The sequence below is a fragment of the Xyrauchen texanus genome, chromosome 14 (assembly GCF_025860055.1).
Source record: "Xyrauchen texanus isolate HMW12.3.18 chromosome 14, RBS_HiC_50CHRs, whole genome shotgun sequence".
Taxonomy (NCBI): domain Eukaryota; kingdom Metazoa; phylum Chordata; class Actinopteri; order Cypriniformes; family Catostomidae; genus Xyrauchen; species Xyrauchen texanus.
In genome coordinates, this window is record NC_068289.1 from 3,511,119 (window position 1) to 3,526,267 (window position 15,149).

The following is a 15,149-nucleotide window of genomic DNA, read 5'->3' on the forward strand; positions in this document are numbered from 1 at the left end:
CAAATAGTGACCTTTATAATAATATTGATTAATGCTTGAACGTCACATACAAGGTGATCAGTTTGCCTTGCTATACCTCACCCAACAGACACACAATTATGATGGTGTAGAGTTCAAGACATGAAAGATTTACAGCCAGGGCAAGAGAAGGGATTCAGCGGCTAGGCTGTAGGCTGCTTAAGTCTGAATAGCCAACCTGCCAGAAGAGCTGCATCTTTAAATTGGGGGAGGTAGTAGGCTAAATAAATATTGTCTGAATATTGTCTAAAGTGCCTTTACACAGCTGAGTGAGCCTGCTTTGTGCATCATCAAATCTGAGTAAAACGCCAAGGTCAAGTGTCATGTCAAGTGGTTTTTATTGTTGTTCAACCATATAAAGTTAGTACAGTTCACAGTTCCTCCAGGACCATGGTGCTACATAAAACAGCATAGGACATACACAGAACCACATGAGACTACACAGACTAAATAAAATCTCTACATAAAGTGCACGTGCAAACGTGTGCAAAAAAAGGTGTAGACTTTTTGGTTCTGTATACATTAAATGCAACATCAGGTCAGCCTCAAACAATTGTTAAATGCATTTATGCCTGATCTGATCAGACTTAAAGTCAGTGGTCTGCACTTATATAGCACCTTTTTAACCTTATCAGTATTCAAAGCACTTTACACTGTTGACTCATTCACCCATTCACACACCCATCACAGCAGAGCTGCTATGTAAGGTGCTAGCCTGCCATTGGGAGCAACTTGGGGTTCGGTGTCTTGCCCAAGGACACTTCGGCATGTGGAGTCGTGTGGGCCAGGATTCGAACCACCAACCCTGCGATTAGTGGCCAACCCGCTCTACCAACTGAGCCACTGCCACCCCACATGCCACTTCAGATGCAGATTTTGTGCCACCTGGGTGTAAAGATAGTATAAAGCGATGTATCTCTATGCTCTCCGAAGCTAGGTGAGATTTTATTGCCTGGTGTCACACTCCAAATATAGTGCGATCTATATTCGTGCTGCAGTTACCAGCTAGGGGACTGACGGTTGTCATATTAATCACTACTTAATCTTTTCAACTTCACAATACTTAATTTATGTACAAACATTCAAATATTGATGATATGTTTAAAACCGCTACTTCCACCCAATATAATAGTACAATACATAATAGTTAGTCCATGTGCACCCTCCATTCCTGGATGCTGAAGCCAGATTGAACGCAGAGCAATGTCTTTTTGAAGTCGCTGGGATTTGATTGGAAAACCAGGTGGCAACGTGGCCAGCCAAAGAAGCTTCATGGGGCAATTTTCCAGTGCTACAATCTATGGATTGTACTGGATAGTTATTTGAAGATGTGTCAAGGTTTTTGTTACAGCTGGAGGATAGATGGTACCAATGCAGCATATGTGTTACCATCTTTCTTTGGCTTGGTTATGGGCACTCGTTGTCCAGGGGTGTCGGAGTCGGAGCTTGAGTTCAGTTGATGGAGATATTTTCCTGGACTTGGAACTTAGAAACCAGTTTGAGACCGCACAGGACGAGACCGCTACACATACTGCACTGCTGTAACCATTTCCCGGTGTATTGCATGAGGTTAGTAGCAGCTTTATATGTTTTGGCACAAGGAAAAAGCACCTGGTTGGGTGCGTAGAATGAGGTGCACCTGTTCAACCTATCAGCTGTGCCATGTAGAGTTTCCTAACTGAACTTAATTGTCATTAGTCCAACTTTTTTTAAAATCTCGAGACACCTACACTCTTCCATTCTGTTGCGCTTCATCTAGTTGTTTTTTAATGAGAAACGTGTCTGATCGGGGCCTTACTTATACGTGACTTCCTTAAGATAAAGTTGTTGATTAGTTGACTAGTTGCTCAGGCATCCCACAGACTTGTCGATATTGAAATAATGCGTTTTGCACATCCCTATCTGGTACCAATATGTTACCTGATGCTCACATGTCAGTCAAGCTCGCTGTTCTTTATATTGTTAATTGAGTGTCGTAACAGCAGCCATGGTGTGTTAAATGACAGCTGCGTGTGTCTCTGCTGACAGAAACCATCTGCCACGGAGCCTAGAGCTCCACTCCACTCAACCCACAACTTCCTAGGAGCCAGAGGAAAGTGCAAAGTCACCTCATCTCATATTCTCCCAGATAAAAGGGAAAGGCAGAGAAGATATGTAACCTGCTGATACCTCTGTGTGAGGAACAGAGGTCTCTTGCACTAAATAAGACTGCTGTCATTGTTCTGTGCCAGCAGTCTCAGCAGAGGCCAGTCTCACAGGAAGCAGTGTGTGGAGAAACAGACTGTTCATCTCGCTTTACTCTTCCAGCATCACTGTGAAATATTTTTTTTTTATGTAATAGGGGATCTTCATGAATTTTAGAGTATGTTTAAGGCTTTCCACTTTTTTAACTTTTGACCCTGATACCTCAGGACAAATTTCTTGTTTCCGTTTAATACATGTATGAATTTTTGTCTTCGTTCTTGAGATTGCAAGGTTAGCTAATTATAGTTCTTGATTTGTTATTCTTTATACCTTATAATTATTTTATTCTTAAACATTGAGGGGGAAATTCATTAAATGGATAGTTTACACAAAAATGAAAATTCTCTTATCTTTTTTTAATTTATTTTATCCCCTTTTCTTCCCAATTTGGAATGCCCAATTCCCAATACTTACTAGGTCCTCGTGGTGGCGCGGTTACTCACCTCGCTTCTGAGACAGTTAGTCCGCACAACTCACCACACGCCCCATTGAGAGCGAAAACCTCTTAATCTCAACCATGAGGTGGTTACCCCATGTGACTCTACCCTCCCTAGCAACTGGGCCAATTTGGTTGCTTAGGAAACCTGGCTGGAGTCACTCAGTACACCCTGGATTCAAACCTATGACTCCAGGGGTGGTAGTCAGTGTAACGGGAGCCAGCTGGTAGATAGCTGTGCATTGTGTAAACCTCACTCTCCTGACCTCAAGAGGTGCACTAGCGACTGACACTAGCCTCCTTGTTAGAGCACCCGCCTCCCACGCCGGAGACGTCAGTTCGAGTCCCGTACGGAGCGGTCAGAACAGGAGCGTCACATCAGCATCAATACTTGCTGAGCTACCCAGGCCCCCAAAAATGATCTCTTCTTTTACTCTCATACCATCCCAGATGTGTGACTTTCTACTGGCAAAAACTAATGAAGATTTTTAGAAGAATATTTCAGCTCTTTAAATCCATATAATGCAAGTGAATGGTGACCACAATTGTGTAGCTCCAAAAAGCACATAAAGACAGCATGAAAGTAATCCATTAGACTCCAGTGGTTTAATGCATGTCTTATGCGATCTTATAGATTGTTTGGTGTGATTGATATGGGTGTAGATGTAACTTTTTTAACTGTACCTCTTGCCATTGTAGTCTCTAGGCAGCTTGAAATCATGATCGCCAAGGAGACTGCTTATGTCAAGATTTACAGTGAAAAAGGAGTAATATTTTGGTCTGTTCTCATCTAAAACTGATTGGATCGCTTCAGAAGACTTGGATTAAACCACTGGACTGGACAACTTTTATGTTGTCTTTATGACAACTTGCATTGTGTGGACCTACAGAGCTTAGATTTTATACTGAAAATCAGTGTTTTCAGCAATCTCAGAGCAGTTCACAAGCATTGTGAAAGCAAAGTGGTGCATGTTCACACATTTGCACAACACAATAAAAAATATTCTATTGGCCAAATGTCCCTAACCATTACAATACAAAGACACATTTCTCAAAACTTTAAACACAATTTACCTGTTTTCACATATTTTATTTTCAGCAAAACTCTGCACAAAAATACCTTTATTTGGCACAGGTTTAACCATGATCTCATTCAGAAAGTCACTTAAAATAATTCCCTCGAGGCATCAAAGCCTGAACTCAGTTAACACACATTTCTCCTTGTGTAAACAATAAGTAGCTAAATTCTTCACAGACCAGTCAGAATTTCAGGTTTATGACCACAGGCGATTATGTGCTTTTGAAAATGGATTCTAACCTTGTTTGAAGACATGGATGGCACAGAGACAGCAGAAGAAGGTAGAAGTAGAAGATAAAGGGGCAGTAAAACAATGATAATTGCTCTTCATTATTTCTGTTGACTGTTCTTGTCCATGGTACAGTAATGCTGGGCAACAAATTGTTTAACGGTTACATCTATCTTTTATGCAAAACTTTAGACAAGAAAACAGGTAGCTACAGTAACTACAGTAACTGAAAAGCATATTTTGGAGAAGAAGGCAACCTACAGGGCTTCTATACTACATTACATTCTCTGCAGTTTAGAGCTATGTACTGTAGTGTGTACTGCATATACTGTATCACGTTCATGACACTTGTTCTGATCATTTGAGAAAACCCAACAGTACTTGTTCTACTGTAATGTACTGAGCAGAACTGAGGAGAATCTTACAATGCAGAGTAGTAAGAAAAAAATTTGTGCCAACTCTTACAGTTTTACAGGATATTATATTCCTTAATTTATGCCAAGTTCTCTTTATTTATTTTTTGTTAAAACTGCTGAGGTACAATCTGGGCATGATGGTTAACATGCATGAAAGCGTTCAAGAGTTATAAGCCAAAATAACAATTTTTCTATCTCCTGACCAGTAGGGAGCAGTGTGCCAAAATGCTGCAGGTAACCTCAGGGCCTAATGGAGATGACACGTACCAAGTTTCATCCCAATACCTCAAAGCGTTGCAGAGATACAGCCTCAAGTTCAATTTTGCATGTTCTTCGTAGAATTCGTTGAAGTGCCATTTGAAAACGGTGTGGTTTATCAAAAGTTTGGGAACAATAACCTTTTGTCGTGAGTGCCTCTAGATGATGCAAATCAGACAAACAGTCTAGGAGGAGTTCGAAAAAGTAGATTTTCAAAACATTTAATAATGGTGGACAGGAAGTTTGCTCAATCATGACATAATTGGTATTGTTGTTCTCAGCATAAACCACAGAAACAGTAGGAAAAAGGAGTCAAAAGCTATTAGCGGTTTTAGAAATTGCATCATGATTTTTTGCCACAGGGTGACGCTGTCCCGAAAATGTTTGAGTCCCTTCAGAGCATGGTGCCAAAGACTTATACCGAGCTTCGTAATGATACACCAAGTTGTTTGTATAATACAGCATTTTATGACTAACTGCAAAATGACCGACTTCTAAAATGGCCGACATAGGAAAATGTGGTATCATTCGACTCAGTATGTAGCACTTGATCTAAAGAGACAATTTTTTCGTTATTTTCGGCAAAAGAGTTCAAGAGTTATAAGCAAAAAAATCAGTTTTTGCTATCTCCTGACCAGTAGGGGGCAGTGCGCCAAAACGCTATCCACCTGTCCTCTATCTGTGTGCCAAATTTTATAACTTTTCCGCAATTGGTTCTATGGGCTGCCAGAGCTTCAAGAGCGGAAAAAGAACAATAATCCTTCGGGGCTTGACCCCTAAATAATAATAAGAAAACTAACAAAAACAATAGAAGTCTTTCGCCCCTTCGGGGCTTGACCTCTAATAATAAGCTTGACTGGACAATAATAAATAATATTCAGCTGGGTCCAAAAGTATAAGTGAGTGAAGTTGTAGTTGTTGTACAGCCTGTTAATTCACAAAAAAAAAATCAAATGTCTCCATGACTTTATGGAGTCATGTTGCCCCGTCCCAGTCTGACGGTGAAATAGAGGGAGAAATAGTGCAACTACAGCAAATTGTGAGTTTTGTGATAAAGGCACAATATGAAATAAGATAGCGTGTTTGCGTTGTTTTCGCTGAAAAGAACGATGTCTTAATTTACATAAATATTCATGCCGCAATGATATTCCAGCACATTTAGCACCTGGTTAGATGAAAAGCGGTTAGTGAATAAGATGCATGTTCATGTACCATATGCAAAAGTTTCAGAACTGTTCAGTGAATTCAATTCACCCCTGAATTGGGTAAGACCACTTCACTATAATCTTCTTCTCTATAAGCTTATAAAGTACAGCAGATAAACAGCCGAAAGTGTTTTGACCTATATAGACTTAACATTTTTGAACTTTTGTAAGCCCAAAACTGAGCTATGCATGTCCAGATGGCCAGAGTGTATCTCTCAGATGGTCAAAGACAGGTTGTGCGTGACATGTCTGTGAGTCAAGAAAATAATTGTCTGGCAATTCCAAAAATGTTATAAAAATAATGAGTTTGTCCTTCTGTATGTGTGTGTGTATGGTTCTGTATGTTTGATTTAATGTAATGCTTTTTGAAAGATGTTTTCACCACTGGACAATGTGGTCAGCTTGTTACATAAAATGTAGAATCTTAAGAAATAAAGAGCTTATTATAGCTATTGAGAACGTGTGTTTGTAGTTACATACATATCAGTAACATCATGATACTTTAATACTCCATTTTTAAGTCAAGTTACAAAATATTGTGACAACAAACCCTGAAGACCTGGACCTTCTTGTTGTATATCAGAAAGCAGTATTTCTGTGAAAGGGAGAGGGGGAGAGAGAGAGAGAGAGAGAGAGAGAGAGAGGACATTAGTAATATCTCCCTTTTGCCGCATTTGTGTAGCTCACCTCAGACCTGATGGGTCACAGGTCCAATTTTGGTCCTTCCAGTGTTCAAGTGTCAATACATACATCTCTGAACACAATATTGGGATGGTGTGTCCCAACACAAATACATTGTTAGACGTTGATCTAACGAGCTGCTTTTGTGTTTTACAGGTGCTGGTTCAGGATCAGGAGATGAAGGTAAGAAAGTTCTAAAAACATTCCCATTTACAGTAGACACCTAAATATGCGCATCCTGCTAATTACACATCTCCCCAGATGATGCTCATAAACACACTCTCACTTCCTCTCAGTCTGTCAGCCATCATCTGCTCTGCTCCTCAAGCCACCCACTGAAAGTGATATTCAATTACACCCACTCACGTATTGTTCAGAGAAAAGAAATTATTGCACTCTTCTCCCCAAAGTGTGATGTCTTACTGACACAACTAAAGCTGTATATTAGCATCACTTGAAATGTGTTAGTTGTCTTTGATTTAATCTCTCTTTCTTCCAGTCAGCCCTTTTATTTGTCCCTCGTGACCACCATAGCCACATCTGCTAACTGAGCAGTATAACCGTAACATCTCCCTGCACGATAGTGGTTATTATGGTTGTTATTTTGACAGTTATGGCGGTTGTGCGTTTTATGCGAATAGCAGCTTGCACAAGCACAGATTGGTACATTTGTTTATGAAGGGTTTTATTCATCAACATTATATTAAACGGGCTGATATCATGTTATTTCAAAGCAACAGAGCTCAACTTTCTAGACCAAATATGCCATTACAAATGTGTAGATGTTAGGGGTTGCCATGAGTTGACATGTTGGGTCTTTGTCACCTATTCGTGGGCCACATGACTACAGATGCGCTTGCGCTATACATGGTGACAGCAGGAGGAAAATTCCACTGTCCATAGACTGTCACAGTGTCAAAAACAGATGGCCAAATGCCCACAAAATGATTTCACACCATTCTTACACCATGTCCTAACTACACGCGACGCGATAAAATTCCAGCGACAGCAAGTGTGTCTGTCCACATTAGACGCGACGCGACTGTGAGACGCCACACGTCAATCAAAAATCACAGCCATTCAGAACAGCGTGTGGGCGGAGTCTCTCTGTGAAAGCGCACTGCTGGCCCGCACTCGCATTGGAAATGGGTAAGAACATAATCAAATCAAGAAATAACATTATTAAAAATCAAAACATTAACAAAATATACTCATTGACTAATTTTGTTATGAAGTACAGTTGTATGTTTGCATAGAATTCAGTTTGAACGCTATATTATATGCTTTCAAATCCATTATCGCTTGTGGCACAGTGACCTATTTTTAACTAAAATGTGTACCACCAGTAATAAAAATAACCAGTGTAATTTCTTCATATGACAATCAGTTTATTCGATCTTGTTCATAGGGAAATTCATATCCAGCCCGTCGCTTTATTATGGATGGAAGGAAAATTATATTCAAACTCAAATGAAACAATTTTAATACTATACTGTCATTGTGACTCCCCACCCTGCCTGTATTTCAGTAGATTGTCTGGAATGACACCCCTGGATACAGGGACACAAATCGTCATGCCTATTCACTCTACTTTATATTGAAAATAAAGCGGAATTTGTTTTACACAGGTTGATGCGTCTTTAGTAGCCTACTATAGCTAAATGCTTCATTCATTCATTCATTCGCTGTAGATGAAAGTCTAAACTTAACTTACCATGTGTATTCAATGCTTCAGCTATACTTCTCCAGACGGAATCCTTTTTCCTGACGTCTTTGTGGAATTTGTGGGATTTATCGTAGAGAATTGAATGCCTTTGAACTTCGACAGTCAGTTCCTCGTCGTCCAGGTTTGATGATTAAATATTAATGAGACGCAGAACTTCCATCCAATGAGATCTCTGTGTGGGCGGATCTGTCAGCCGCGACGTCGCAGAAATAGGAACCGTTTCTTAATTAGAAACTTCGCGTGTCGCCGTTGCGTCTGGTTAGGACAAAAACTGTGATTAACATGGAAAAGATACCTTTTATCGCGTCGCGGCGTCGCGTCGCGTGTAGTTAGGACACGGTGTTAAACTAACCACTTGCCATCCCAGAGGCTGAAAGAAAATATAAGTGAGTCACTAAATAGTTTACCAATAGTCATGCAAACCCAAATAGATAATTCTTAGAACAATAGCTGTTAGTAGATGAGAGCAGAGCTCTGTAGACCAAAACAAAAGCAAGATGGAAGCAGGGAGGGTTCAGAAGACAAAATTATGTGGGGAGAGTAGAAAACATAGAGAGACAAAAGAGGAATGATAAGGGAGAATGTAAGCATCGATAAATTGAATGGAGAAAGGAAGGCAGAGAGAAAGAGAAATGGAAGTCTGATAAAGTAAAAGATAAGTGCACAGGAGGAAGAGAAAGGTGGGATGACAAAAATTGGACAAGGGAAGGAAGAAATGATTGCAGTTTATAGATGGACCAATGACCAGAGAGAGGGAGAGGTAAGCACAGCACCATCAGTGTGATAAAAATCAAATGTATTTTAATGCCTCCAGATAAATCATATGTCTTGCCTTCTGGGCTTTAAGGTCTCTGGACACTTACGGCAAAACACACAGAGACCCCTGAAGCTCTTCAGAACCACTGACTCTGAGCTTCATATCTGTTCCACATAACATCATCGTATGAGAAGCTACATGTATATTAAGCTGTTCACTGAGACTAATACAGTACTGAGCAATACCTGATTAAAGTGTGTAATGGAATTACAAAAAATTCAAACAGGTTTCCATAACAGTTACCCTTGAGCCATTGGATGGTCAAACAGATAGTCCCACCCCTATCTCAACCCATTGGTTGACGTAATGCTGCTAAATCGGACTGGGGTGTGTTTCCCGTACAGCTACGTAACTCACTGCTTAACCACCACAGTTCGATGTATCGTTGGACAAATTAACTAGCCAGTGATAATTGTTTCCTGAAACCATAGAAACTATGTCCCACATCCGTTGGTCCAACGAGCTCTCGTTAATTATGTTTATGTGGAATATAACTTCTGCGGATATCAAATTATAATTATAGCTCATTTACATGTACATCAGAAAGATGTTTTATGCATGAAAGCTGCTGAAGACAAGAAAGCTGCTTGCACTATGTAATTGCAACAGACACATTGCACTGTAATAATGAGGTTTCCCTTTGCATCAGACTTCAGGATTCCCCCGACGCACTTGAGCACAATTGCACATGCGCACTCTTCAAAAACATATAAGTGCTTCACTTATGTGTTAACATGGACACATCCGTATTCTCCTACAGACGCTGTGTGTGTTAAAGCGCTTTCTCTTAAGAGATTTTAATCCCTTTAAACGGCTGTGTTTGTGTCTATATGACTTTCCAAAATGCCACTTTTGGTAAAACCCTGGATTAAGCATTTTTTTTTAAGTGCATGTAAACATAGTCAAAGTCTTCATAGAATGGAAGATATACACCAATAAACCAAAGTATTACGACCACTCACAGGTGAAGTGAATATCGTTGATCATCTCCTAACAAGGCCACATGTCAAGGTCTGGTTTGAGTAGTTGGTAAGCAAACAATCAGTTCTCATAGTCAATGTGTGGAATGCATGAGAAATTGGCAAGAGTAAATACCTGAGTGTCTTTGACAAGGGCCAAATGGTTACGGCCAGATGACTGGGTCAGATCATCTCTAAAATGGGTGCTCCTGGTCAGCAGTGGTGAGTACTTACTGACAGTGGTCTGAGAAGTGACAAACCACAAACCGGCAACAGGGTATTTGGAGCCCAAATCTCATCAATGCTTGAGGGCAGCAAAGGCTATCCAATCTGGTCCAACCCGACAAAAGGTCTACAGTGGTATAAGTCACAAAAATGTTTAATGATGGTTACAGGAGGAATGTGTCACAACACACAGTGCATCACACCCTGCTGTGTATGGGGCTGCGTAGCCGCAGGCCAGTCAGAGTGCCCATGATGACCCCTGTCCACAGTCGAAAGCACCTACAATTGGCACACAAGCGTCAAAACTGGACTTTGGAGCAGTGGAAGAAGGTTGTCTGGTCCGATGAGTCCCATTTTCTTTTACAACACGTTGCTGTGCGCCATTTACCAGGGGAAGTGATGGCACCACGTGAAACACTATGGGAAGACGACAAGCCAGTGGACGGAGTGTGATGCTCTGGGCAATGTTCTGCTGGGACACCTTGGGTCTAGCCATACATGTGGACATCAATTTGACATGTGCCACCTACCTAAACATTGTTGCTGACCAAGTACACCCCTTCCCTGATGGAAGTGGCCTCTTTCAGCAGGATAATGTGCCCTGCCACACTTCACACATTGTTGGGGAATGGTTTAAGGGACATAATGAAAAGTTCAAGGTGTTGCCTTGGCTTCCAAATTTGCTGATAATGTCTTGGTGCCTGATACAACAGGACACCTTCAGTGGTCTTGTAGAGTCCATGCCTTGGCAGGTGGTTATAATCTTTTGCCACATCAGTGTGTATGGAATAAAAGATATTGAAGCTTCAGCAAAGTCAAATGAAGTCCAACAACTTTGCAATGCTGTTTACGAATGTTCTTTGTAACTACAGTTTTGAGAAACACCAAATCGTTGAACTATGTTGGTGATGATGGAACTTGCAACCATACGTGTCTAATGATACTTTTGGGAAATGCACCCCTGGTCAGGATACTTAAACAAACACAGCAATGCCACATTGTAAATTTTTATAGTTGTGTTTGCATTGTACATGTATAATTCATCTGGTCATAAATCCCCACAAACTACCCGCCCCCCAGCACGCTTGCTTGCTTCATCCGAGCTCGGGATGAGTGCGGCTCGTCTCGCGTCCAGCCGGCATTCTCCCTTGAGCCCCCGGAATTGGATGACTACATCGCCGCTGCATCGGAGACTGTCACAGCGGCATCTGATGTTATGTCGAGCAGACTTGGAAAGAGCCTGTCCAGGAATTTCACCCTCTTTGGCCATTATTCCGCCGGTTACGTTTCGCCAAGTCCTCCAACTTTTGCCAGACATGCTCAAAATCCACATTGGTCGCTGGTGGATTAGCAGCTGATTCCCTATCCAATGACTCCAGATAATCTATCCGTTTCTCTACATCCCCAACACTTGTAACCACCTAAGTGAATTTCGTCTCCAACGCAGTGATCGATCGATGTATTACAGCAAGATCCTCCAAGTCATCAATGACCTTCATCAGCATTTCCGACATGTTCAACATTTCTCGCCACAATTCCCGCACTTCTCCGACCAAATCGACTCCCGGGCTCGAGGCCTCTGGAAGGGTGTCAGCTTGAGACTTTTCTCTTGAGTCTCCAGAGCCCGAGGATTTTGAATTCTTTAACATATTGACCTCCTGGAACATTTATGGATCTGAGTGTATCAAATCTCACCGGTTTCTGACATTAATAGTGTTAAAACTAGCAAAGTGCACAGAGCTCGCCTTTCACACATCCGAACCTCGTATGGTGCCACGCGACGCCAAATAGGCACATCCTTAAATTTGCAGATGGCTCTGTAATAAACAGTTTACTGAGAGAGGAGGACACCCAGTGCAACTTGAGTTTCAAACCCTCCCATCTGGCATTCGTTTTAGAATACTCATCATTACAACAAATTGGTTCAGACATTCTTTTTTCCCTTCAGCTGTAAAGTTTTTTAATTAATATCAAATTCTGGGAGGAATTTAAAATGATATGCTTAATTTCTTAATTAAATTTTTTTGTGTGATTATGTATTTGTTATGTGTTTGTGTTGTATTATTTTTAAAGTTATTATTATTTGTGAGGACGGCACGGTGGTGCAGCGGTTAGCACTGTCAGCCTCACAGCAAGAAGGTCGTGGGTTCAAACCCTGGTTGCCCCGGCCTTTCTGTGTGGAGTTTGCATGTTCTCCCCATGTCTGTGTGGGTTCTCTCTGGGTACTCCGGCTTCCTCCCACCATCCAAAAGACATGCAGGCTAGGTTAATTGGTGTCTCCAAAAAAAAAAAATTGCCCTAGGTGTGGATGTGGAGGTGAGTGTGAGTGTATGTCTGTCTATGTGTGGCCCTGCGATGGACTGGCGACCTGTCCAGGGTGTCCCCTGCCTTTCGCCCAATGTTAGCTGGGATAGGCTCCAGCCCCCCGCGACCCTGTACACAGGATAAGCGGTTGACGATGGATGGATGGATGGATGGATGGATTATTATTTGTTTGAAATTCTGCAACCAAATTGCCTTCGGGAAATGAAATAAAGAGAACTGAACCGAAATACAGACCTGGATAAATACTTGTCATAGAATGATCTTATCATATTACATTTATGCATTTGGCAGATGCTTTTATCCAAAGCGACTTACAGAGCCCTTATTACAGGGACAATCCCCCCGGAGCAACCTGGAGATTAGTGCCTTGCTCAAGGACACAATGGTGGTGACTGTGGGGATCAAACCAGCGACCTCCTGATTACAAGTTATGCGCTTAGCCCACTATACCACCACCACTCATCATACTATTGTGCTCCACCATAATTAATCATACAGTTTTGAGCAACATGAGGTTGAGTAGACAATGACAGAACTTTCTTTTTTTCTTTTTTGTACTGACTCCTTTTTCCTCTCCACCTCTTGTTTCATTTTTCTTCTTTTCGTCATGCTTTTAGTTTGAGAATTGAGGAAAAATTATTTTCATTCCATCACAGTAAACAAAGAAATGTCCTAATCTTATTCACTGATTAATCGCTGTATCACTTCAGCTGTCGAAACTGCAGCGGTATGGCGCCACCAAAATTTCATTATTTCTAATTACTCCCAAATGAAATCCATTTACTGTTTGTCCAGAGCTCTCCATCACGGATCAATTATGTATTTAATGTTGGTAGACTTTCTATAATCAATACATACTCACACAGGAAGAAGTCCTTAAGGGAATTGGCTCGTGAAAACCTGCTGTATGTTTTGGTTTATTATTATTTGGTCTTTGCAGCTGCGGTCAACCATGTTTGATCTTTCTCACAAGAACGGTTGTTAAGTCGTGCCTCAGACTGTTATAAAATACTCTGCTGCTTTTACTGGAGGGAAATTAATGACCTCACGTTCCTGAGGTGACGACAGTCAGCTGCACAGCCGTCTCCGGGTGAGGACCTTTCTCAGTCGCCGTGGTATCACCATGGTAACAAGCTTAGAGGAATGAGAAAGAAATAATCTAATCTCCCCATTTCAGCTGCTGCGGTAAAGACGGGAAGAGTGCCTCCTGGAATGGGAGGTGAAGACTATGGAAAAGTGTCTGGCTGTGCACAGAGTTTGTGTGCTTAACATTCACACTGAGTGTGAACATGAGCACTGAACTGCAGTCTTCACAGAGTTCGACACACTGTTATTGGTCTCTGCTGCAGGAATAGGCTTTTAATACATATAGTAGGTCTATCTGTATAGAACTATAAAGCCCTGTTTAAAAGCGTTTGGTCGTAACCTAATGTCAGTGAGATGGTAGTATATTTTTCATCTTGGGTTATTAAGCTTTCTTTTGCCATTCTAAACAAGTAATTGAAACAAAATATACTGAAGGGTGATGTGTTTTTTCTGATAAAAGTCATGCTCACCAGTTTAAATAGATTACTGTAGGAAAATGATCCATAGATCTGTTTTGTGTTTATAATTCTTGTACTGAAGTCAGGAGATTTGTAGTCATGCAAGTTTTAATAAAGGAGAAGGACGTTATTGAAACTCACTATTATTAGAATATTATTGTTGAAAAATAATGCTCAGACTGAAGGAAGACTCTCGATCTGTTTTGTTCTTTTAATGCTTAAACATTATAAAGTCTCTCGGTAGATTTCGGCCATGAACGACTGAAAATGATTCACTGATTCACTCATAGCACATGAGACTCTCATTTGTCGCCACCAGGTGACATTTCCAGAAGAGGTCACTGAACAAATCAATTAATAAAATTGAACACATTTGTGAGACAGAAGCCTCACCAAAATACTCTTTATTTTACAGCTAATTCTGCACAATTGTAAACTTGAATAAACTTGAATCACTAAAATAGCTGGAATTGATGCTTTTAGCTTCTTCTTTAAAACAACATCCCCAGAATGAAGTTTTAACTTTTCGCCCCTCATGAGTTCGAATCCCTGTTATTTGTTTTGGCATTGCAAGAACAAATCTACAAATTAGAAAAGAAGCAGATTTGTTGTTTTTTCATTCCTCATTTAGCGCTCTTACCACCTGTGACCTCACACAGCGTAGCCTACCGATGCGACTTTTTTTTGTTGTTGTGTTTGTTTTTTTTGCATAGCCGAATTTCAAACATTTCAAGTAAACACGCTACTAAGATGGACAGAAAACATGGACAAGGAAAAATATTGATGATGGTTAAAAATTAAAATAGAAGAATTAGTGGAACTACAGTAAAACAAAGAGCATTGTAAAATCAGAATCAAAAGAGCTATTTGTCTCTGCTGTTCTGTGTGACTCAAAAAAAGCAACAGCCCAACCTCAAAGGAAGGAGTCAGAACTAAGCCCTGATGCTTCACCACCCCGAATTGAATTAAAATTGAATTGAATTGAATT

General features: G+C 40.8%; 1 protein-coding gene across 3 annotated transcripts in view; it reads left to right on the plus strand.

Annotated features, from left to right (window-relative positions):
* LOC127654605 (tomoregulin-2-like) overlaps positions 1–15,149 on the plus strand; it is an 86,241-nt gene that overhangs the window by 42,791 nt on the left and 28,301 nt on the right. For 2 of the 3 annotated variants that reach the window (XM_052141828.1, XM_052141829.1), the window contains exon 4: positions 6,722–6,748. The exons of the other annotated variant lie outside the window; for it this stretch is intronic. In XM_052141828.1, coding sequence (XP_051997788.1) covers positions 6,722–6,748 — 27 coding nt within the window. The remainder of the gene's footprint in view (positions 1–6,721; positions 6,749–15,149) is intronic. 3 annotated transcript variants of the gene reach the window in all.